The 25,925-nt window shown below is 33.6% G+C and overlaps 1 protein-coding gene and 1 long non-coding RNA gene across 2 annotated transcripts in view; one reads left to right on the top strand and one right to left on the bottom strand.

Moving 5' to 3' along the window:
• Window positions 1-6,487: 6,487 nt before the first annotated feature.
• Window positions 6,488-17,725, top strand: LOC143230065 (uncharacterized). Its single transcript, XR_013016205.1, has 2 exons — window positions 6,488-6,715; window positions 17,509-17,725. It is a non-coding gene; the product is annotated as an uncharacterized LOC143230065 (long non-coding RNA).
• A 6,354-nt stretch (window positions 17,726-24,079) lies between these two features.
• Window positions 24,080-25,925, bottom strand: part of LOC143228438 (CRISP/Allergen/PR-1-like) — a 37,664-nt gene continuing 35,818 nt past the window's right edge. Inside the window, exons 5-6 of the mRNA XM_076459699.1 lie at window positions 25,308-25,418; window positions 24,080-24,160 (exon numbers count right to left, since the gene is read on the bottom strand). Of these exons, the coding sequence (XP_076315814.1) occupies window positions 24,080-24,160; window positions 25,308-25,418 (192 nt within the window). The remainder of the gene's footprint in view (window positions 24,161-25,307; window positions 25,419-25,925) is intronic.

Genomic DNA, 25,925 nt, shown 5'->3' with positions numbered 1-25,925 from the left:
ATATAATGAGATGATCATTCAGAAAATAATGTAACCGTCAAATTAAAATTACAATAACAAACAGTTTGAACTGATAAAGATGCCAATCGAAGAACGAGGTTCGCCATAGCTAGGTGGGTTAAGACTCGTAATCTGTGGGTTACGGGTTCGAATCGCTATCGCACCAAACATGCTCGCCCTTTCAGCTGTGGGGACGCTATAATGTGAGGTTCAATCCCATTATTCGTTAATAAAAGAGTAGCCCAAAAGTTGGCGGTGGGTGGTGATGACTAACTGCCTTCCCTCTAGTCTTACACTGCTAAATTTGGGACAGCTAGCAAAGACAGCCCTTGTGTATCTTTGCACGAACTTAAAAAAAAAGGACGATACGATGTAGTTATTAAAGTCATAGTTTATCTCGTGTAGAAGCTGCTGTTATTGTGTTTTGAATTTAATTATTTAATCTAGCAGATTCCTTACTAGATATCAAAGTAAAACTAGTTTAGATGTTATTTAATTTTGTAGAAATCAGTATTTTTTATTTTAACTTAGGTGAATCTTGGCCAATCAATGATACAATCTGTAATGAACAAGAAGAATCAGTTCCTTCCGGGATTTTCATACCCAAAAGGTATGTATTCTCAAGTAAATCCTGACTTTTAGCTAAGTGGTTGCCAGAACGCTCTGCTCACAATACCCGGAAAGCTGTTTTGAGCTCCTGTCATACCAAACACATTAAACCTATTTAGTCGTAAGGGAAAATTAAAGTATGACGGTCAATTTCATTATTCGTTGATCTAAGAGTAACCCAATAGTTGACAGTGTTTGGTGTTGACTTGGTGTCTTTCCTTTAGACTACAATTGCTGAAAAGATGGTTGGTGTATACAGCCTACGTGTTGTTTCGCGCAAAATTTAAAAGAAACCAAATCAAATAGACTAAGTATGGAAAAAAAATTAAAATTATAAAAATATTTTAAAATAGTTTCTTATCAAATATGTAACAGTTCATGTATATTGTTGTTCTTAGTTGTTTTTATCTCACCATAGTGAACTTATGTTTTGATAAGAATGTGTACTATTGATGATTATAATCTGTTATCAAGCAGAAAAACTGTTAACTTGACATTCAATGAAAAGTATGTAATCCAATGATATAATTAGGTTTCATAGTTACTTACATAATCTATGTATTTCTTCAATACATTGCACCTTTGCTGCTTGGCTAAAACTAGTTAAACGCTACCTGTCATATCATCTTTGCCGTCAACATCTTGTAGAGTCGTTTTCACTTATAATTTGTTTTGGGACCTTAATTCTTGTATTTTTGATTCAAGCAGACAAATTTGGTAACATATGTTTTATGTGACCCTGAAATAACCATAATTCGTTATCTATTCCACCATATAAATATTCAAGTACGTTTAATAATCATTTGACGAACCTCAACTACTGTTTTTCTCTATACACAATTGCAACCATTTTTCATTATAAGTAACTTTAGTGTGGGTATTATAGTAACTTGTGAATGAGAGTAGAGAAGAATATGTTAACTCCATTACATCTGCAATATCCACTATTATCGAGGACCTCTGTATAATACCAGGACTCCACAGTTTGACTGATACACGACAGATCTAGTAGTTATTGAAATACTGTTCACACTGTTATATTGTCTGAACAATAATTGTTTTAGTGTGGATCGTGATATTTACCAATTTTATCTCAGTTGTTAACCATTAACATTAAGGTACTGATTTATCAATATAACACAATTCATTTAAATAAATATTGAACTTCTCTCATACAAGTCACTTTTGTGTAAATATACTATGACAAATTAATTATTTGTAAGTATTGCTTCTATTCCAGTGACTTTGCCCTGCAGAAAAAATCACTAAAGAAGAGGATTCAGGACGGCCTTAAAAGGGTGTTTAGTCGTAAGCATCAATACAAGCCATACAAGCAGGAAAGAATAAGAGGAATAACAGATCCTCTCGACCAGACAGAGTCCTGGTGTCACGACTCGTAAGTTCTAGGTTTTTATGAATTAACTAGGATACCGTATTTTCATACTACATATACTCAACGTAATGTATAGCTTTACAAAAAAAGTCTGACTGAACTTATCGCTTCTTACGGCCCTCTCAGAAACATACATTTCTTACTACACATATCTATGTAATCGTTTTTCACAGTGTACAGTTTAGCCGAAGGATAAACACTAAAGCTTTTACGATAAGTGGCTTTGTGAACAACGTTGTGTGCCTTTTGTGTATTTTTTCTCATACGAGTGAAAGCTATACTGACTATTTAACTCTATTTTACCTGAGACTAAATGTCTAGAGGGTGAATAACTTGAACATCCAATTGACATTTAGTAGGCGTTTTTTTTTTTGTTTTTGTATGAGACTCTCTTACATTTCAACACGAATATTCTCTGGTTGAAAACTGAGAGTTCTTAATTTTCCAACTCTTCTGGAAAGTCTCTCAGTAGCTTGATACCGATATTTTCAATTGATGGATATTCTATGCTCACAAGGGCTAAATGGCACGTCAGAATCACTTAACATTCCTAATTCTAAACAACTGACCAACTACTCATTGCCATAAGAAACTTTAGCCATCTGTTATAGACCCGAATAATGGGACTGACTGTCATTAATATAACGCGAGCACAACCGAAATTACGGGCTGTATTTAGCTGCATTGTGGTTCGAATATTAGACACTGAGAAACGCAACCCTGCATACTGAATATCAGCTACTGCTGGCCCGTCCAAGTAGAATATAATAATTATAAATTAATGTTATATTTTAATCTCTGAAAGGATCTGTTTGAAGGAAGAGTGATGTGAAAAATGTAACAGATTTTAACATGTCCTTAGGGTAATCGACGACTTCTAATTTAAAATACGAATTATATTAAACTTTAACTTGTATTGACTTTGTATATCATACAGTTTCGTTGGACTTCTTTGAACAACCATGTCGTAGTTTCTTTTTTGTTTATTTCTTACTGTCATCCGCGTGGCATGACAGTAATTGGATGTCTCACCTTTTTAATCTATGCTTGTATAAAAGGGAAACAACAATCTGTGCTTTAACAACATTTTTCTCTCCAAAATACACTCTAGTAGAAAGGATAATGAAAAGATCGAAATGGATAGCTCACCCGTTTGGGATTACACGACTTGTCGTGTTAATGAATTTCAAGAGGATGGAAAACGTGTTGTAGAGACAGTAGAGTGAACCTGCTAAAGCTTGGCAGAGAGGTTGGTGTCCAAGTCTTCTGGGTAAGCATCAATTAGCTTTTGGGAAGTCTGCTGCGGGGATTGAATTCATTTTTGCGGAGAATTTCAGCTCTGTGTTTTTCGTTTATACTTTGTTTTAAACGTTTTATGTGAAGTTTTTCTGAGATACATTTAATTTCTGGTAGGTCTCAAGGTATACTTTTATTTTCAGGAAGGTTGGTGTCAATTTTTCTTAGCTGCAAGTTTGTAAACGTGAAATTAGCATCACATTTTTTTAATTTTGTCATTTTTTTTGTAATAAAATAAATTTTTTCTTTCCTATTCCTCCATAACATAATCAGATTCTTTTGATAAGGCTTACGTTGGTTAGTGGTCACTTTTGGCTTAGTTGGTTTTCTTTTCAAGATGGGTCAAACGGAAGTTAAGCCGTCGCTTTGGTTTTAAAAGATTAAAGATATAAATGTATGCTCAGTTCTCTCTTTGGTGAAATAAATTGTTTTCGTTATATTTTTCAACACTCACAGAAATATATCACTTGTTAGGCCTATATTAATCGTAAGGCCTTCCACAACGACTAACTTTCCTTTTTTTATTTTTCTTTGGCCTTATTCCGTTTCGTAACATCTCATCTCCTACTTTTTGTTGTCTCTCATCTTTTACTATTTATTTCAAAACAATTAATTTATTTTTAGCACAGATAGCCTACTTGCTCTGCGCCATAAAACACCAAACTATTTAACTTTACGACCGAATTGTCTGTTTTCTGTATTCTAAACATCAATACATTTCACGCGACACTCGAAACTGTCGACAGCAATGAGTTACAAACATAACGTACGACTCTTATAGAGTTTCGTAATTAAACTTGTCATAATGTTTACATTAAATTAATTCATTTTGACTCTCATGTTACGAGCAAAGCTAAACAATAATTAAGTATTTATTCTTAAAATAAATTAACAACATCCACACTTAACAGCCTTTTATATAATTTATTTGATAAACATATAAACTTATGTAATTATATACATATATGACTCTGAGAGTCACGGGTTCGAATTCCCGTTAAACTAAACATGTTCGCCCTTTCATTCATAGGGCGTTATTGTGGTCAATCCTATTATTCGTTTGAAAAAGTACCCCAGGAGTTGCTTTTCCTCTTGTCCTCCTCTGCTAAATTAGGGACAGATAGCGTAGATCGTTTTCGTGTAGCTTTGCGCAAAATTCAAAACAAACAAACTTACTTAACGTAATTACAACTTCATAAACAGAGTATCATGTTATCCAGTGCTTTTAGTACACTGTTTGTTATGTTATTAGAATCAATATTAACCATTTTCACATCATTCTTGGGGTTCTGTGAAACTATTCGAGGATCTGCATGATATAAGGTTCTAATCATGTATCATTAGGGAAGTATTTGACATATCATTTTTTGTCACTGGGGTCCTTATCTTCACTTCTAGTGTCTTTAACTGAGATGTCCTTTGTCATTATTACTTCATCAACTAACACAACACTAACATCCTCTGACTCTGAGGTTTTGTCTATTTATCTCTTCCTCGTCAAAAAGTAATTCATTCTAACTTGAGTTATCGGATTTTATTTTGTAGCCGATTTACTGTTGTACATTAACTGAAGTACCTTCGCTTCTTTCAGTGTAATTTTTTTTTTTATGAGATATACTGCGGGCTGTGTAATTCACAAGTTCTGCCTGTTCTCGAAATTAATAGAAGATTCTCGATCATAAGAATCAACAAAGTACTAGGTGTGTATGTAATGCTAGCAATTGACAATATTTGTGCCAAGCGACCTTCGGTGAATGATGTAGTTTCGCATGATTTATATAAAATGATGTTATTAACCGGTGTGTCTGTGTGATACTTGTAGGAAAATCGTTTTTACCTGAAGATAGCTTGGCATGGCCAGGTGGGTTAAGGCGTGCGACTCGTAATCTGAAGGTCGCGGGTTCGTATCTCGATCGCACCAAATATGCTCACCCTTTTAGCTGTGGGAGCATGATAATGTGACTGTCAATCCCACTATTCGTTGGTGAATGAGTACATTGCGAGTTTGTGAAGACTAGCTGCCTTCACTCTAGTCTCACACTGCTAAATTAGTGACGGCTAGCGCAGATAGCCCTCGAGTAGCTTTGCGCGAAATAGAAAAAACAACAAACAAACAGTTGAGTCATTAGCAAAATTCCACCTGGATTGTCATATTTTATGCAAAAACCATATCTGTAGTTACTCTTTTGAAGAGTTTATACTTTTTATTTTGAATTATTCTATTCTTAACAGTATAACTTTCACCTACTTTTTTCGGAGTTTCCAATCAGCTCTTACAAAAACATGAAAATTTGTCTCAAACTTTCATATAAAGTAGTTTTCATTAGTAAAGCACGGGAGTATAGTGTGTATACAATACACTGGATCTGGAAGTAGTTGGGCTACACGTACCTAACTTTATGATTATTAAACGATAGTAGGCCCGGCATGGCCAAGCGCGTTAAAACGTGCGACTCGTAATCTGAGGGTCGCGGCTTCGCATCTCCATCGCGCCAAACATGCTCGCCCTTTTAGCCGTGGGGGCGTTATAATGTACGGTCAATCTCACTATTCGTTGGTAAAAGAGTAGCCCAAGAGTTGGCGGTGGGTGGTGATGAGTAGCTGCCTTCCCTCTAGTCTTACTCTGCTAAATTAGGGACGGCTAGCACAGATAGCCCTTGAGTAGCTTTGTGCGAAATTAAAAAAAAACAAAACAAAACAATTAATCGATAGTCAACAACAGTGCAAACTATCAACCCATGACTGTGCTGTGATGTGGGTCATTTCAACACATTTGAGGGAAAGTAGTCACTCACTACTTGTGTTTTACTCACTTCTTCATAATAATTTATAAAACTATACATAAATAAAATTACAGGTTTTGAAAACTAACTTGACTTTTGATCTGCTTCGTGGTTATTTAAAACATTTTTTTTCGAAAGATATCAAATTTCAGTTTATTTATTTGCTTGTTAGTATTTTTCTGAAATCACAAACAGCTCTAATTTATTTCAGGAACCTTCATTAAAGCTCATTTCTTACCAAAATAGTGTACTTAATGTACATTGCTAGATATCAATACATAATCGACGTTCAAAAGTTATTTTTCCAGCAGCTAAGAGGAAAGTCTGGGGGCTTATAACTTTAAAAATCGGATTTTGACACCCGTGTAGGCAGAACGCAGATAGGCTGTTGTGTTGTTTTGTAAGTACCAACAAACAAAACATTGAAGAGTTATTTTATTTCTCATAATCTATAATTAATGCTTATTTATAATTTACAAATATGTAAATATAGCGTTATATAAAATGTAACCAGTGTGTGGCGCAGAGGTTTTCCATTGTCCATGGTTTACTGATCGATTCTGAAAGTTGAGGATGTACGAAAGGAAATCTACAGCTTTCGGTTAGCATAAACCAAATAACTTTCGTGTAAATGGTGAGTTAAAATGTTTTACTTTATGGTTGCCAAACGTTCTTGAAGATATGTGTGTAATCAAAAGGACAGATGAACCGAAATAGAATCATATCGGAACCAACAAAACAAAAACAAAGTTAGGTGTTAGAATAGAACGTTTCAGAAGTTAGTTTTCCCAATACCACATTATTCTATGTTGCATGATCATACTCTCACTCTTAATACCATAGTGAAGCATGTAATACTAACAATAAAGCTGAGTTGTAAACTGCATTATCAACAAAAGTTTTATTGTTGCATTAGAAACACATTAAATCTTCTGTAACTAGACTGCAGTCTGAAGCATTAGACATAATACATAACATTTTGGAACAGTATGGAATCTATTGGTCCACCTTGGCTCTTACATCGTCTTATTTAAACTATAAATATTAATGAATAAATTTTAAAAATCTTAAGGCCAGTACTTATCATTCATATACTTATCAAGCTTTCTGTTAAACTCCATTAAATTTTCTGCTCCACAACATCCAAAGACAACCCACTCCAAAGGCTAACTATCTTGTAAGAAATATAAAGTTATCTTAGCTGAAGGTGACTTCTACTCTGCCAGTGTTTATACTTGGGTCCCTTAGTCTTGTTATTCTCACTGTTAAGTATGAATAAAGATGATGCATCATCATTATCAATTCCTTTTAAAATCTTAAACACCTCTATCATATCACATGCCTCCTCCAATTCTTTTTTTTTAAGAGAAAGCAGAATGAGAGATTTCAGCCACTCCTCATATGATAACTCCTCCATACCAGACATCTTTCTAATAACCCAACTTTGAACCCCTTCAAAAATTCAAAGCCCTTCCAAAGGTAAGGATACCAAGACTGAACACAGTTCTCCAAATATGACATAACCAATGAATCATACAATGAAATTTTACTGCTTTAGACTCATGTTGAAAATCTCTGTAGATATACCCTAAAATTTTATTTGCCCTACCACCAGCAATAACACAATGCTTGGATAGCTTGTTAGACTGATCAGCTATTACATCAAGATCCCTTTTCTCTATTGTTTAGATTATTTCCATCCAAATTATTATTCATATAATGATAACCAAGTAGCATTATCTTGCATTATTACAATTAAATTCCATCTGCCATTTATTTGTCCAATTCACTGAGTGATATAAATCTTTCTGTAAATCAGCAGCATTCTCTTCACAGGTAGTAACACCCTATGTCATAATGTAATTTAATTATTTATTGACCATTCTTTTATCTGTGTCATGGATGCATATCGAAAAGAGCAAAGATCCTAAGACTTGAACCGTGAGGTGCCTCATTTGTGACATAAATCTAGTTTGGTTGAACTACATCTGTGACATTAATCTAGTTTGGTTGAACTACATTTGTGACATAAATCTAGTTTGGTTGAACTACATTTGTGACATAAATCTAGTTTGGTTGAACTACATTTGTGACATAAATCTAGTTTGGTTGAACTACATTTGTGACATAAATCTAGTTTGGTTGAACTACATTTGTGACATAAATCTAGTTTGGTTGAACTACATTTGTGACATAAATCTAGTTTGGTTGAACTACATTTGTGACATAAATCTAGTTTGGTTGAACTACATTTGTGACATAAATCTAGTTTGGTTGAACTGGTTTGGTTGAACTACATTTGTGACATAAATCAGTTTGGTTGAACTACATTTGTGACATAAATCTGGTTTGGTTGAACTACATTTGTGACATAAATCTGGTTTGGTTGAACTACATTTGTGACATAAATCTAGTTTGGTTGAACTACATTTGTGACATAAATCTAGTTTGGTTGAACTACATTTGTGACATAAATCTAGTTTGGTTGAACTACATTTGTGACATAAATCTGGTTTGGTTGAACTACATTTGTGACATTAATCTAGTTTGGTTGAACTACATTTGTGACAATCCTTTCTACCTGATCTACTCTTACTCTCCTCAACACAAATAGTAACCTTTTGAAAGAATGTTAGAAGATTTTGTAAGGCAAGGTTTTCCATTAGTGAAACCATGTTAGCTATCTCATAAAATTCTAAACTTGGTTAAATAACTTTTTGAAGTTTTTTTTTTTTTATCAGACTCTAAAATGTGATCCACAACTGATGTAAGACTAATGGGTCTATAAGTCCTGGAACATTTTTCATCACCCCTGTTGATAAGAGAAGTTACATTAGTTAATTTTCAATTTATTATCTTTCTCATTAATTTTATTTCCAATATTCTTCATGAACCAACATTGTTTTTACTTGCTGCTACCCTGTTCTTTATGTAAGGAAAATATTTACCTTGAATATTGAAATTTTTTCTTTAAAGATTTTCCATATTTGCTTTGTGTCTCAGCATAACACAGCTGCCCAATTCACAATGGATAATTCTTGTTGCTTTCCTTCCAAATTTGATTTTTAAAATTTGGAATCAAAATATTCTGATTTCAATATGCAGGAAAAATATCAAACTTAATACAGCAGTGATCACTTGTACCCATGTGTTCTCCAATTTTCTTCCTATATTTTTGAAGCTACAACAAATCTCAAATAGCAGTTTGTAGTAAGACTTAGGGAAGTAAAATGTTAAAAAATTATCAACGCATATATATAAATACAGGGAGCAGTGTGTGTGTTTACATATACATAAATACAGGGAGCAGTGTGTGTGTTTGCATATACATAAATACAGGGAGCAGTGTGTGTCTGTTTACCTATATATATATATACACACAACTTCCTATTGTTACAGATATAAGTAAGCTTTGTTGTGCACATTTACTCATTATATTGTCAAACAGCATTTGATTTTGTGTTTTCATCTATCAATTTATTATTTAGGAAGAGATAAATGAAAAAGGGCATTGCCTGAAACGTTGTAACAACAAACGTACATGTATTAGTGTGTGCATACTGTAGTTAACTTTGTGGTGGTTCTATCTTCAACATTTCCTTTTCTTCCATTAACAACCACCACACATAATTTTCTGCAGTTTTAAACCAACTATAATATTAATACAATAAGGAAACATAAATAATAAGTTATACATTGTTAGACACATGTTATGACGGACTCGAGAAATAGAACATTACAAGCAGTTTTATAATTTAACAAATATTCTAACATCAAATAATTGAACATATTAACTCTGGTAAATCCATGAAAGTGAAACATTGATTAAAATAAAAATATATACTTTGTTATTTATCTGAATTGTAAAGGTCAGTTTTTATAAACTTTTATCAAAACTATTGTCTTCCCCACCACAGCAATTGACTACCTCATATTGTCAAAATGTTACATAGTTTTTGTTAAGTGTAAATCCTTAGAAACTAGAATAGTTAATTCTAATCATCATTAAATGCTAAAACAAATTAAATGTAGTACAAAGTGATATTTGATGAAAATGTTTTCATTTTTCAAAAGGGTTCCTCTAGAATTTTTTATTAAGAACAGTATGTACTTGTTAGTAGTCATTCGGGTTGTTGCTGCACTTTGTTATAACATGTATAAGCCAGATTATTTTTATTCATTCTCAATGGATGTGAAACACACTACCACTCAAGGTTATATTTACTTTTACATGTTGCATGGCAGTAATGTTAACTGTAATGTATTTCAGACTAACCAAATCATGCTACTCCAAACATCAGCTCCTTATATTTGTGCAGACAGCTGTAATATCACTAAACATTATGTGGAATAAGTGATTGATGAAGCAGATCTTTTGTGTTAATTTTTACAGTAACTGGATATTTACATTGATTCAATTCAGTTGTTTGTTCTACGTATTTTGCCAAGTGTATCTATATTATTGGTATCTGTATGAGGCATGATTTATTCACCATTTTACGAAAATTACAGATCTGTTCTGACTATAAACGATGCAACCAAGGTTGCCATGAAGAAGAGAGATATTTATGTAACTAAAGCAACCTTATCTTCTTCTATGCAGTATTTATAGTATCGATAGTTCTTGTGTTATGTCAGTTACTCTTTCAGGAATTATTAGCAATATTTTAATTTAAACCATCAAATGTAGTATTTCTATTGAGAATACCTTAGTCAATTAAATAACACAATCGAAAGAAACCAAAACACTTTCATTTGAACTCACTTACATTTTCTGTATAATTATTTGTTGATGATTGGAGCACTAACCAAATGTCAAGATTATTTGTGTAGACGTTTTAATTTTTATAGTTATTAAATGGATTTATGTTGTACCAACAACAAAGAATAATACAAGAGATGTTATTTATAATAAAAACATGAGAAATTGATCCTTTGTTTCAGTGAGAGATTTAACTTTGTTCATAAATTTAATAGTGCAATGTTGAATATTCTATACAGCAATCATTATAAGTAATCTTTGTTGGCAAACACAAGTTTGTGTGGTGTACTAGTTGTTGTTTTATAATACTTCATCAAAGAGAAAGAAAATGATATAAGGAAATTATGAAAAAGTTAAGTATTGTTTCAATGGGGGTCTCTATGAAAAATATACCATGATAAAACAAATTGGTCAAGAGTAAGTTTAAAAGTAACATGTACCTCAAGACCTTTTTCCAAAAGAATGATAACATGATTTAAAGGTAAATTTGTACTCAGTAGTAACATAGTAGAGATAAAGTTCATTTTTGAAACATAATGCTAATTACTTAACAGGTATTATTTTACTTTATCACTTTATTCATTAGTTACTTGATGTTTGTATGTTGGAATTTTGTTTAATTTTTGTTGTATATTCATTAGTTGTTTTTATTTAAATTTCAGTTGAGTGAGTATGTGATATTAAGCTAATTAGTTTGTAAATTTTGCATCACAATTTTTTTTCTCCTTCAAATACCTTTATATAAAGGGAAACTAAGTTATGGGTCGTTATTCTGCTGAATTTCCAAACAATTGTTAATTAACTTTCATATACTAAAATGAGAAACAAGATATTACTTCCAGCTTTGTCAATATTTTGCTTCTTCCTTGTGTAAAAGAGAAAATAAAAAATTTAAACATGTTACTAGGCATGAGGAATATACTCACCCAAACTGAAAACTTATTTATCTTATTAGCATGACTTAGTTATTGTAAATATGTACATATTTTATTCATTGCAATGACTTACTTCCATATGTTACATTATATCCTTTCGCAAGATTAACTATTCTCATTTAGTACTGCCCCGTATGTGCAAAACACTTTTTATGCATATCACAAGCCTTGTACCACCCATCCATGGGAAATACTTGATTCTAATATGTTTTTCATACAAATTACCACATGGAAATCTTCCACCAATGAGAATGACACACATTTTGTTACACATATGATTAATATTCACTTCTACTGAACTATCATTTTTCTTTTCAGTGGGGTTTTATTTAGTTTGAAATTTTTCTTTATCATGGTTCCTAATTATAACTTAAATAGTTATTTCCGAAGCAGTCTTTTGCATTAATCATTTTTTATTATGCAGTTTGTCTTTAAATTCTCGATCCAATCTTTATTGTTTTCATGTGTTTTATTCTCTCATGCATATGTATTTGTCTGTCAAACAATTTGTTCTGTATATTATATCCCACAAATTTAAAGGTTAATGTTACAACTTTGAGTATCACATCTCTTACAAAACACTTTTTAGTTGGTGACACATTGGGTCAGTTCTGGTTGGGATTATCTGTGATTATTTGCCAAGATATTAGTTACAATATAGGTCAAGCATGTACTCCTGAACTTCCCTCACTTTCCTAAGAACATGTTAAATCTGTTTAGTTGAACTAAGATTTTGACAGCCTTTTACTAAATTCAGATTGTGCCACGTTTCATATGCTCCATCTATAGAATCAGCTTGGCCTAAAAACTTGTTTAGACATAATTTTTCAGGTTTGTGATGTGTCACTCATTTACTTGATTTAATTTTTTGTCTTTCTTTGTTGCATGATAGTTCTTATTTAGTCTTCTCATCTTTTCTGGATATTAGATACCTTGTGGAGCATCTTACTTCCCAACTGGGTGAGAGTGCCAGCATCTCTTTTTCTCTCATGTGCTGCCAATTTATTCTTAGCAGCTGTAGTTTATTTTGTCACTTTAGGGGCAAACTATAATTTCCTGCAATGTTTTACCCATACCCAGCTTTCACACATTCATCTGAATCTCATTTCATTCTGTGGTGTTTATCTACAATAAATCATCTATCCCAGGTTATGCACCAAAATCTTGAAGGTTTATCATCGTTATTTCTTGACTTACTCACACACATGATTTCTTTGTCAGGATTTTGTGAATCTCATGTTCGTCTTCTTTTCAGATATTTTGCCACTCACTTATCTCAGAAAATTACATGTTGCCCCCTCTCTTTAGTGGTAGGTATCAACCATGTTCCTGACACACTCAAATCACGTGAGGAATCCTCTACCATTTCTCCCTTGGTAAATTGTTTACCACAGTTAAACCTCAAAGCACCTATTTCCATTTCCTTTTTATTATTCCTCAGTGCTTACCTGTTCTTTCATCCAGGAGTTCTGTATATCATTTTCTTTCATATGAATTTGAACAATGCCAACAGTATCTTGGACAACCAAGTGAATTATGGTTTTGTGGGAACTTGATTACGATAATTTGTTCCTCTTTAGTAATTTTTTGCTGCAGATGAGTGGATTATTTGAATTCTATCAGAAAGACTTTTAATACAATCTCTTTCTCCACTTCCTTTGTCATAGAACCCATTACCTTCTCTCAGCCACAGGATCCCATCTTTGACATGACATTGAACCTGTGGCTTATCTCAGTTTTTATTCTAGGCTGTTTGATGTCTGTCCCTAAGAAAATTGAAGACTGGCTACCTGTTATGTATTTGTTCCACCTCACTGAATTCCTCATTTTCCCTTATTTCATCATGGAATTGTTTCTCACCCTCAGGTGGGTTTTAACTCAAGGTATATGGATGATCAAGATGGATGTCATGAATGCTTTCTTACATATTCCAATAGCTCTGAAGTCGTCACCACATCTTTGGCTTTGTCCAACAAAGGATAAGTTATCAGTTTTAAAAACTCCCATTGAGGCTTAGTTTGGGCCCTATGTTTTTTATTTTATTTGAAAATTTTGAGCTTTTTCTCATCATTGCCAAACTCATTGGATGCATTTTCATTATGATATGGATGATTTGTTACTGTTATCTCATTGTGAACAGGAGTCTACCTGTCGTACATTTCAGCTGCTCCAGGAAATAACTCAAGTGGGCTGCTTAATCATATTGGAACTTCTGATGTGCTATTGCTTTTGGGGCTGTGTTTTCTGTGATTATCACAGCCCCTTTATTCAGGATCATATGTGAGCTCATCAGTGTGCCTTTTATGATTAGTGGACTCTTGCAAAGGATCCTTTTCAGGGTCTTCAGTGATTGGTCAGGATTCACACTTAGACAGGTGTTCCACTTTCTCGTCCTCATCTGGATTTTCATCTCATGTCTGGAGATGGAGGGCATGGGTTGATCAACGGGAGGCTTTATAGTGTTGGTTTACAGCTGAGGAGTGTTATTATATCAAAACTGGAGCATTTAGCTGTATGTCAGGCTTTGGATCATTTCTTCCATCTGGCCAGACATTGTCTGGTCATGATTCATTCCGAAAATTCCACAGTGGGTACTTATCTCAGTTACCAAAGTGGCATTCATTCTGGATCCATATGTTCTTATATGTTGCATCTTTTCTTTAGACTGATATGCAAGATATCCATATCATTGTATGTTATATTCCAGGTGTTTCAATATTGTCACAAATCATCTTTCCCATTCAGACGGAGTCTGTCAAATGAAATGATCTTTCAATCATCTTGTCTTCCATGGTTTTGATTTCAGTATGGTTCTTCGCACATTAATGCCTCTACAACATCCTTCAACCACAAACCACTTCCATTTTGGTCTATGGTTACTCACCCTAACAATCAACAGATTCAGTCAGAATTGGGTATACAAACATCTGTATATTGATTCACCCATTCACCTTCTTCATTGAATTATGTAATTTCATCCATCCCACTCGATGTCAGGTTCTTCTGATTGCAACTTACTGACTGACTCATCTGTGTTTTTTAATTATCAGACTACCTCTCTCCTTCCTTTTTTGGTAACATTGATCATATCAGTCTTCTTTTCCTCTATCTTCATGCTTGTTTTTTGTTTGGTCCTTGGTAAGTAAATCAGATTTGTTGTGATGTGTAGTTTCATTTCTGGAGTGTTCCACTTGCTTTTCATCCATGGAAGTGTGTCAGTATAAATGGGATGTTTTCTACCATTCATCTCTGGAATGGAGGTTTTCACCTGATTTGCCCTCTGTTCCTGGTATTGTTGTGTTTTTTACTCGGCATTTTAATCTAGTATCTTCTGTCTCTTTGGTTTCCAGTTATCAGACGGCTTTGTACCACACCTTCCATTTTTTTTCTCAGTAACTCCGTATTGATAAATTTCTAACAGAATTATTGTCCTCAGTGGCAGGCTACTCTTCTGGACTGAAATTTTTATGTGGTCCTCCTTTGCCTTACTCTGTTTTCATTTAAACCACCGTTCCTTGTTTTACCTTTCCCTTAAGATTTATTTCCTTCTTCTCTTAACCTGAGGACTTTGGTCTGATTTACATGCCAGCATTCTTTCATGTACTCTTTATCATCCAACATATTTCTACTTCATCTGAATCATTCTTTTTTCCCCAAAACTACAGTGGCTAGTGAAGATAACTCATTGATCTACCATCCTTCCATTGGTCATCTTTATCATCTGTCTGATCCATAAAGATGTTTTGATGTTTTACCTTTTCTCTCGTATTTCATCTTTGTCATCCCATGGAAGAACTTTCCAACTGCACATGTTGACTACGTCTGAAACGTGTCTCTCGCTGTTTGCATGGTATCACCATTTCATCCTCTTTGGGCTATTTTCTTTGATGTGAAGCCACTCTTCAAATTTCCATGTGACTTTGGCGAGGTAAGTTATTTGTTATTATTTTTTATAATTTTTCAGGGGCCTTATTTACCTTTTGGTGGTAATTACTCATTGTTATTAATGTTATTGCACCTTCTGAACTTGGAGTGTTGACAGTATGCTCCTCACTTTATCCCTGCATGAATATCAGTTCCCAGTAACATGAATTTTGCATATAGTTGGCTTACTGAGTGTGGTCTCTTGTGCCTTAGTCACTCTACTCCTAGAAGAAGTTCCATTGTTTTTTCTCACACATCACTTGGACACTGTTTTCCATCCACATGTATCATGATTTTCTTCAATGGATAAAGAGATCAGTTGTGATACAGTCTCTCACATCAGTTCTTTGCATCGTATTTTCTTGTTTCCAGATGTTTTCTTTTTTGTGCCTTCAAAGGATGCTTTTCTTATTCCATTGCTCTGGTCCTTTCGATTATGGAATGGGGATTCTCGTATTTATATGAACATAGGTATGATATTATAGCTTTCTGATACTGAAATTGAATTTTCAATAAGTCCTTACATCCTTTCACACATCCCACTTTTCTTTCTTGTTTAAAGCAGAATCTTCCAATTTCTGGCAAAACTAGCAGTGTTAGTTTTGTACAATTAAATAGAGGAAATAACATGGGTAACCCTGAATATGTGGCAGTTTCATTGGTTGAGGGTTGTCCTGATAAATTGTAGGAGACACATATTAGAATAAGTCATTTCTAATGGAGGGGAAGCAGAAGCCTTGTGGCATGCTTGTAAAAAATGTTTTACATATAGAGGGCAGCAATGCATGTGAATAGCTATTTGTATAAGAGAAGGTAAGTAGTGCATGGAAGTGCATTTTCAGTGGAGAAAGTAATGACATTTATAACATTATTACACTATATGTGATGAAGAGGGGAAATGTATGTGCTGCATAACTAGTCTACAGAATGATATTCCTGATGTATTGAAAGTGTGATTTAAATCATAAAATACAGAAATGTTCAATATAAGGAACACCATGCCATTTTCTGACCTGCCAAGGAATTAAAAAAATGTAGAATGACAAGTGGAAAGTTTGATTCATCTCGCACAAATACAGCTGTTTCATTTTACATCAACAATAGTAATGTGACGATTTTAGAATCTTTTCAGCTAATCATTCGTGAGTGAATTAATCCATTGAAGTAAATGTATGCTTTTAAGTATAAGAATATCAATGACACTTGATTATTCTGCTCTATAAATCTTGTAAATTTGTGTATGATCAAATATGCTTCATAATTTCACAAGGTACTGATGTCTTTATACTCTTATTTTACTCTACAGAAGTTACTACATGCTTTCTTTTAATCAAAATGTGCAGTTATTCAGTTTCAAATTATAACTTTATGAACTATGTAAGAACTTTTGTTGGGACTTAAATTGTTGTTTTATAACACAAACTTTTGTTGATGTAAAATGAAACAGCTGTATTTGTGTGAGATGAATCAAGTTACTAGTACATCTCGATTGTAACACCAGAACCACTTCCAAAAGGTTATTAATGTTATTTTAAAAAAGTGGTGCTTACATGTGTCAATTTCACCAACTGTTTATTTTTTATTGATACTTTATGGTAGTCTTCATATAATGAGAGACATTTAGTTATGTATGATATTGTTTCTTGTATAATGAGATATGCATACAGTTTTATTATTGTACAAATATTTTAAACAGGTGATTTTCCATTGTTCATTTGTTTTTTAAAGCATAATAATTTTATCACTAGAATCTGGTAATAAACAAGTACATTACAGATTCTGATGATATTTCTTTAAATGTTTTAGTGGTTCAGCTGGTGTATATAAAGCCATAGAAAGAGGAACTGGGTTGGAAGTTGCTGTTAAGAAGATTTATCTGACTGAGCAACCCGATAAAGAAGGTTTAATTACTGAACAATTAATATTGTGTGATTAATTAATTCTCATGTAATTTTAATTTTACATTCTGTAGAGTGTACATTAAGGTAATACCTATTAAACTTAGTAGATTGATTTTGAGTAACACTTGGTTTAAGAATAATTTTACATATCACTTTCACAGGTTTGTTTTATTAAAATTTTGGTTGTAAATAATACATGATAATTTTTATGTGAGAGACTGTGGGTTACAGCCACAATTGCTTTCAATACACTGATTATCATTTCATTCTATATATTGTATTACCCTAAGTTTTCAACCCATAAACAAAACACATTCAAATTGAACTAAATATGCTCATATTTTCAAAAAAAGGATACAAGCTACAATGTGGGAAAAAAAAATGTATCTGGTTTTGGAGGTGATGGATGAAGTAGGAACCATAATGCAGTGGGGATACAGTTTTTCAACCTCAACCTCCAATTTGCTAATCTTATAAGAAGATTGTTCGAGCCCACAACATCCCACAATATCTTAAATTTATTTGAAGAAAGTGTCCAGTCCAACTGTTTCACTTTTTTTTCAATAGGCTTTCTCCTACAATTAAAAGAGAACACCAATTCTACAGCTTCTTCATTTTTTTGCATACAATTTTATAGTTAATATAACTTAACATGTGCGATGAAATAGGAATTTATATTTCCTCATTATCTTTTCCATTTTGTTCATCTTCTGAATTTCTTTCACTGTTACCATCTTGTGATTCTATTACAGATTTTAAATCAATTTCATTAGTTTCTGTTAAAACATTCTTGGAAAGTTTCACAAAACTTTCCACATTTACAGAATCATCTGCACCAGTCTTCTCAATTAAAGTTTGGATTTCACTAAAATCAGCATAACAAATAACTTCTCCACAATCTCTGCCATTATCAATAATAAATCCACAGTTTCCAAAGCACTTTATTATGCATTCATCTTTTACGTATTTGATTGAATGATTTAAAAAATGCAATTACATCTAACACGTCAGTTTTCCTGGTCATTTCAGATGCTCCCTTATAGTCGTCCGTACTTGTAACAATATGCTGAAAGATCAATATTCTGTATTTCAATTTTATAAACTGTATAATTCCATTATCCAGTGGCTGTAGAACTGATTTTGTACATGGAGATAGAAAAACAAAAGAAACATTTGAAAGTTGAACTTTTGGGTGACAAATTGCATTATCTTGGAAAAGTAGAATATTCCTGTTTTCTTGTTCCATTCTTTTGTTTAATTTGTTCAAAATTCCTTGAATATAGCACTTGTCATCCATGCATCATTATTCCCCTTCCATTTCACAGAAAATTGATTTTTCTTAAATTTTTGAAACAGCACAGATTTTCACTTTCACCTATTACTCATGGTTTCTCTAGTTTTCCATCAGGAAAAGTAACCAAAAGAACAGTCAATCATTTATTCGAATAGCGAACATCAGAATAATGATGGCAGAAAAATGAACAGAATATATTTAACCAATGCTTACTGTAACAAAATGTCTGAGAATTTATTAATATTTAAATAAATTAGTAATTAAATGAGAATTTATTAATATTTAAATAAATTGTTAATTAAATGAGAATTTATTAATATTTAATCAAAAAATATTTTTTTACATTACTCAGGTTCTAATCCTACTTGTTGATAGATGAGGCAGGTGAAAGATAGTTTTACATCCATGTTATGCAAATTCCATCATGTAGAGGGCCTTTTATGAGAGAAATCTTAAGATAATGCTGCAAAATTTTGTTATTTCCTGCTTGTGCATTTTTCCACCTTATGCAGTTTCTGGCTTAAACAGGTGTTACTGCATTTATTTCAAAACATTGTTTTTCTCATGTTAAATGACAAAGTTAGAATAACTTCAAAATTCATGCAATAATGAATAATAAATATAATTGGTTTAAAAATGAATACCTGAAAATAAGTTTCTCAATGAAAAGAATGAAACTATTTACAATCAGACAGCAGTAGAGAAATATTCAGTTTGATGTTTTAAGATTAAGATGAGGTTCTATATTGAAAATAAGATTCCTTTTTAAGTTTTGATGTTAGCCAGCACCGATAATCCCGACTCGCATGTGCATGCAGTCTAGTGGGAAATGATAAAAGATACCTAACTACTTTCTCTGATAAGGTTGGAAACTGTGCATTAATACACAAGTAAAATAATGTGACTTTTGTTCGACACAGACTTTTACTTCAAGACACCCTGTGAAGAAGCTGTTGTTAATTTGAAGGTGTCAAGTTATTTGGTAATGTGTGCAAAGTGATGAGAAAGTAGTTCCTCATCCACTCACAACTACCAAACATTTGGAAAAATACTTATGAAGATCTTTCTTGAAGTCCTTCAAGTGTCTCTTCATTGTGTTCAAAATATTTTCAACAAGTGCTTCAGATGAGTTCATAGCCACATGAATGAAAAATGAAAAAGATTTCAGTTTACTACACCCAAAATGTGTACCCCATAGCTCCAGTTTTGCAATCATTGCATTAACTTTGTCTTGCATGTAGAATACTGACATAAGCTTGCCTTGGAATGATATATTTAGGTTGTTGAAATAAGCTTATATCTATTGTTTAGCTTGCATTGCTTCCCATCATCACTTCTTTGGCAACAGGTTTGTTTGTTTGTTTTGGATTTCGCACAAAGCTACTCGAGGGCTATCTGCGCTAGCCGTCTTTAATTTAGCAATGTAAGACTAGAAGAAAGGTAGCTAATCATTACCACCCGCCACCAACTCTTGAGCAACTCTTTTACCAAAAAAATAGTGGGATTGATTGCAGGTTTAAAACGTTCCCATAGCAGAAAGAGCGAACATATTTGGCGAACTTCACGTTATCCGTAGAGCGACATGATGAACCTGAAATTCTGGTTAGCTTTATAACCTGACCTACATAATATTCGATAACAAAATACTGAACCTAAAACAAAAACTCTTCCGCTTTGTAATCTCTATAAATGAGTTTATAAGTTCTATTCTATGAAATATACTGAACCTAACAAAATGTAAAAAATCAAACAAATAATAACAATAATAGTTATATTATCTGTGGATATAATCAACGTTACTAACCTCATAAGTTTATAATCTTCCTTTAGAAACAACATGTTTGTGTATATTTGTAAAGTTATGAGATTTTGTTGGCTTTTGATCTCAGAAATAGCGCCAGTTTTTCACCGGTAAGTTTCAGGCTTATAACGCTGAAATTCGGGTTTCGATACCTGTGATTGGCATAATACAGATAGCCTATTGTGTAGTTTTGACCTTAACAACAATCAAATCACACCTCAAAGAAATTTGGGTTAGTTTCAGTTTATACATGTGGCAAACCATTTCTTGGGGTCTGTAACGTCAGTGTCCCATTTCATTTTTATTAATTGGTTTCCTCGCTTACGTTTCGTTATGATCAATGAAAATGTGTGATGTTACGTGTTACAATTTCAAATAGGCCTAAACCTGAATTAATTTATAATTTATATTTAGAAGTTAAATAAATGTCGATACGTATCCAATTTTTGGTATTTGCTAACAAGATTGATACACACAATTTTCTTTCTCAAAACACATATATTTTAATATTCAGACAATAATACAATTTACAATAACGGTTATTACAAATAATGACTTATATACAAACTTACAAAGAATAGTAAATCTTCTATCTCATTTGGAACTGGATGAGGTTCACGATGAGGGAATTAATTTTGAGTTATTTCAAAACACCTAATTTAAATATGAATCAACTATATCAAATTATCGTAAATCACAGAAATTTAATCAGTATTGAGCAAAACGTAGAGGGCCAATTTAAAATAAGACAAAATCATTTTTTATGTTCTGTCTATAATAAAGTTATTAGGCAATCACACACACAATGAATTATAGTATTTTTGTTCCAGTTGTGTTTACTTCATCTATTATTCCTTCTATCGTTTAGTGTAGCTACAAATAGTTAGTTACAATAAAACAATAATTCATCTTCTAGGTGATCACGTCTGTTTTGAGTTAATATGTTGGAATTATGAAACTGATACCAGCTTCCCCAGCAACGACGTACAAATATTATTAATACTGCGGAAGATTATGTAAAGTTATGATCCCCTCAGATGTATTCTCGTGATCTAACGGAATAAATAAATATCTTGCCATCAGCTTCATGAACGCAGACACGGGACAGTGAGTGAAAAATAATTATGTGTGTGTGTTTTCTTATGGCAAAGCCACATCGGGCTATCTGCTGTGCCCACCAAGGGAAATCGAACCCCTGATTTTAGCGTTGTAAATCCGTATACTTACTGCTGTACCAGCGAAGGACAGAATAATTATTGATGTTTGACACCCAGTATGGTTATTAGTAGAGAAAGATGACTTTGAAATGTTGTATTTTTATATTGGTTTATTTTGGGATTAAGTTGTTGTATAAGTAAGGTTTCTTTAATTTTGCGTTTGTTTGTTTTATTGTTTATTTAGTATTTGAGTGTTTTCTGTGGTTATGTTGTGTTTATTTGAATTGCAGTGTTCGAAAACGTGTGAAGCTGACATTTTATGTTCTTTGAAATTTAAACACCCGCGCCCGCCGCCTACTGACGGGGGAACCCATTTTTTTCGGCCTGTTTCGCGCGTGCGTGGACCAACAGCAGCTTGCTCCAACGGGTCGGACGTCTAGACGCAGCCGTTGCGAAAAGTGCCCGAACGGTTGGCGGCGGGTCCTTCGATTCGACGTCCCTAGAGGATATCGTCGGCATTTCGATCACCTGCTCCCGCCGAGTACACGCATTGGCCTTGGGACACCTCGAACAGAGTCTGAGAGCATGTGCCAGCGAGCGGGAAATTTAAACACCCGCGCCCGCCGCCTACCGACGGGGAACCCATTTTTTCGGCCTGTTTCGCGCGTGCGTGGACCAACAGCAGCTTGCTCCAACGGGTCGGACGTCTAGACGCAGCCGTTGCGAAAAGTGCACGAACGGTTGGCGGCGGGTCCTTCGATTCGACGTCCCTAAAGGATATCTTCGGCATTTCGATCACCTGCTCCCGCCGAGTACACGCACTGGCCTCGGGACACCTCGAACAGAGTCTGAGAGCATGTACCAGCGAGCGGGAAATTTAAACACCCGCGCCCGCCGCCTACCGACGGGGGAACCCATTTTTTCGGCCTGTTTCGCGCGTGCGTGGACCAACAGCAGCTTGCTCCAACGGGTCGGACGTCTAGACGCAGCCGTTGCGAAAAGTGCCCGAACGGTTGGCGGCGGTTCCTTCGATTCGACGTCCCTAGAGGATTTCGCCGGCATTTCGATCACCTGCTCCCGCCGAGTACACGCATTGGCCTCGGTACAACTCGAACAGAGTCTCAGAGCATGTGCAAGCGAGCGGGAAATTTAAACACCCGCGCCCGCCGCCTACCGACGGGGGAACCCATTTTTTCGGCCTGTTTCGCGCGTGCTTGGTCCAACAGCAGCTTGCTGCGGCGTGTCGGACGTCTAGACGCAGCCGTTGGAAAAAGTGACCGAACGGTTGGCGGCGGGTCCTTCGATTCGACGTCCTAGTTATTTTATTATGTAGGGTGAAGAAGGGGGAAAATCTTTTCATATAATTAAATTTTTTTACATGTTTACAGATTATTTTATAATAGACATTTTGGGGGTATATATCAAGGGTCAAGTGTTCCTGTTCTAATGAAGATCAGTCTAGCCGTTTTTCTGTTACTTGTTCTTTTCACAGACACGATCAAAAGTACGTAGAAAGGTTCATTTGGTTCAAGTTTGTATTGCTCGAATTGGGATAAAGGATTTGCATAATTAAATAATCATCATTGTTCTATCTATTGTATTGTACATTACTCTAACATTTCTACAGAAGGTCAATCTATAGATTTCAACAGGTTTTTCAAATCGGTAGGCTGTTATAACAGGTAAAAATTATAGATAAAACTCCAATTCTATCATCTCAGGTGTTATCAACACAGTTATTACTTTAAAATCTTGAGAAAAAAAAATAAAAACAACGTTTTTCCAGAGAATTATTGGTGTGGAGAAATTACGTATGAAGGCTGTAAAATATACATTCATAGAACCAAATCATTTGAATTTTCTCCAGTTTAGGGATGTTACAGATATTTCACAAAAATATGGTTTTGACACTAATAAAGGAAGATATGAAATTTATTACTAAGTGGTCCATGATTTTGACGGTAAGTAAACAATTTTTTAAATGGTATAAAGCTTGTTTGTTTGACGTTAAACACAAAACTACACTAAGCTAAGTATCATTGTCAGTGGAGATAAAATACTTCAAGTTAGGGAATGTCATTAACAACCTCAGTTTCATTCCTGAAGCTTTAACTGTGTTCTCAAAAACCTTTGTCCTACTAAAATTATAGAAGGAATATTTCCCATATTTGTTACACAGAAGAACCATAGATAATTACCAGGAACACGTATCAAACATCAGCCTTTATTCATAAAACACCATGACAACAGTACTTAGAAAGAAATTTTTGGAATGACATCGATAGTCACGGGAGGACCATCGAATCTTTAAAAAAAAAAAGATGTTTTCAAGTTAACTTAATGTACGTATATGAGTCGTGATAAATTCAGCAGTTTTTACCATGAAAAGAAAGACAGTATTTATTCTAATATATCAAACAAAATAGATGTGTGAGCTATCTCATTTCCATAAACATTTAACTTTCGTTAAAAGTATAGGCAGAGGAACTGCATAGTAATGCTATTAATAAAATTGATGACAAAACTGCCAAGATATTCATTGAAATTAATAAAGATGACATTCTTGATTATAAACACAATTTGAATATTATGCCATAATTTTCTATGGTTTACCTTATATTTATAAAGGAGTTTTATTACCACCTATTGTTTTCGACAATTGAGTTTTCAGCCATACTTTACTGGGCTGTAGTTTTAAAATGTTCACTATCATTGAATCTACATAAATAAATGTCAGTGTGTGTCTGTTTCTTATACGTCTCCACGTTTCTTGTTCAATTAACACAAAATTTAACACAGTGATATAGTTCTATTTGTTGTTTGTCTGCAAACCATTAACTGGATAATCAGACCAACGTCTTGCAATTCCATCTTTCACAAATGCTAATAGTTATCTTTAGTGTTTTAGGACAGTGTTTTCTGTGTATTATTATTCTCTGTTCTTAGTTGTATCATTTAATTACATAAAAACATTATTGATTGTATCAATACCTTTAGTACATTAAAAAGTGAGCTTAAGTTTCATGACAGTTGACAGCAAAAAAGAAGACCCAGGAGAATATTATATTCTTTGTTTTCATGAGTATGTTTTATTTATTATTTATATCAGTGAGTAAAATGTACAAAATAGTAACTTATGAGATAAGGTAAAGTAATTCTTTTTAATATGGTATGCTTGTATGCAGCTCATGGGTTATCTAATTTTTGGGTTTTGGTTCCAGTTTCGGATCTCTTGTGAAAACAATCTTGTGAGGGCTGTTAACGTGTTTAATTTGATTATTCTTTTTAGGTTTCTGTACAATAAGTTTATGTTCGCTTTGGCAACGTTTCAACTGACACGTGGGTGTTAATTTTGAAGCTCTACCAATAACAAATTTGTTTCGGTTTTCAGTATTTTCAATAGCAATAAAAACGTTTCTCTGATGATGTTCTGGTTTACTGCCAAGTCTTACAGTAATAATTTTATCAACATTGTGAAAACGTCTAGTAGAGGGAGGCCTGATGCTGCTTGACACCTCCCTCCGGATACGTTCATCGTCTTTCACTTCTTTTGGTGTTTCTGCCTGAAGATGTAAATCATAATTAGTGAGGCAACAACACTCATCAATCGAAAAAAAATGTTTTAATAACAATAATCAGTTAATAAACATTTTAAAAATATATAATTTATTCTTTATGTAACAATCATTTTACTATTATATGAGTAAAACCAAATAAGTGTTTATATAAAAATTGTAAATTATGAAATTGGTTTAAGATGTCTGATAAACGTTTTCTCGAAACTACGAAATATATCTCAAGCATTGTCCCAAATAGTGAGGAAGGTAGAGCAGACAATAGCTTTAAATAATGTTTTACATTTATGTTTTGTACGTTCACAAATACTAACTTGCTAAAACAAGATAAAACTACTGTTATAAACAAATGTTAGTTATTTTCCTCATTTCATTGTTATATAAATTAAACATGAAAAGTTATGTAATCTGAACTACAAATGACTATAAAGAGGAAGAGTTTTCAAACTGTCTTATCATAGTTGTAACACTGAAGTAAATCACACAGTTTATAGT

Source organism: Tachypleus tridentatus, chromosome 10, assembly GCF_004210375.1.
Source record: "Tachypleus tridentatus isolate NWPU-2018 chromosome 10, ASM421037v1, whole genome shotgun sequence".
Lineage (NCBI taxonomy): Eukaryota > Metazoa > Arthropoda > Merostomata > Xiphosura > Limulidae > Tachypleus > Tachypleus tridentatus.
Note: the sequence above shows the minus strand (reverse complement) of the source record. Positions and strands in the feature narration are given on the sequence as shown.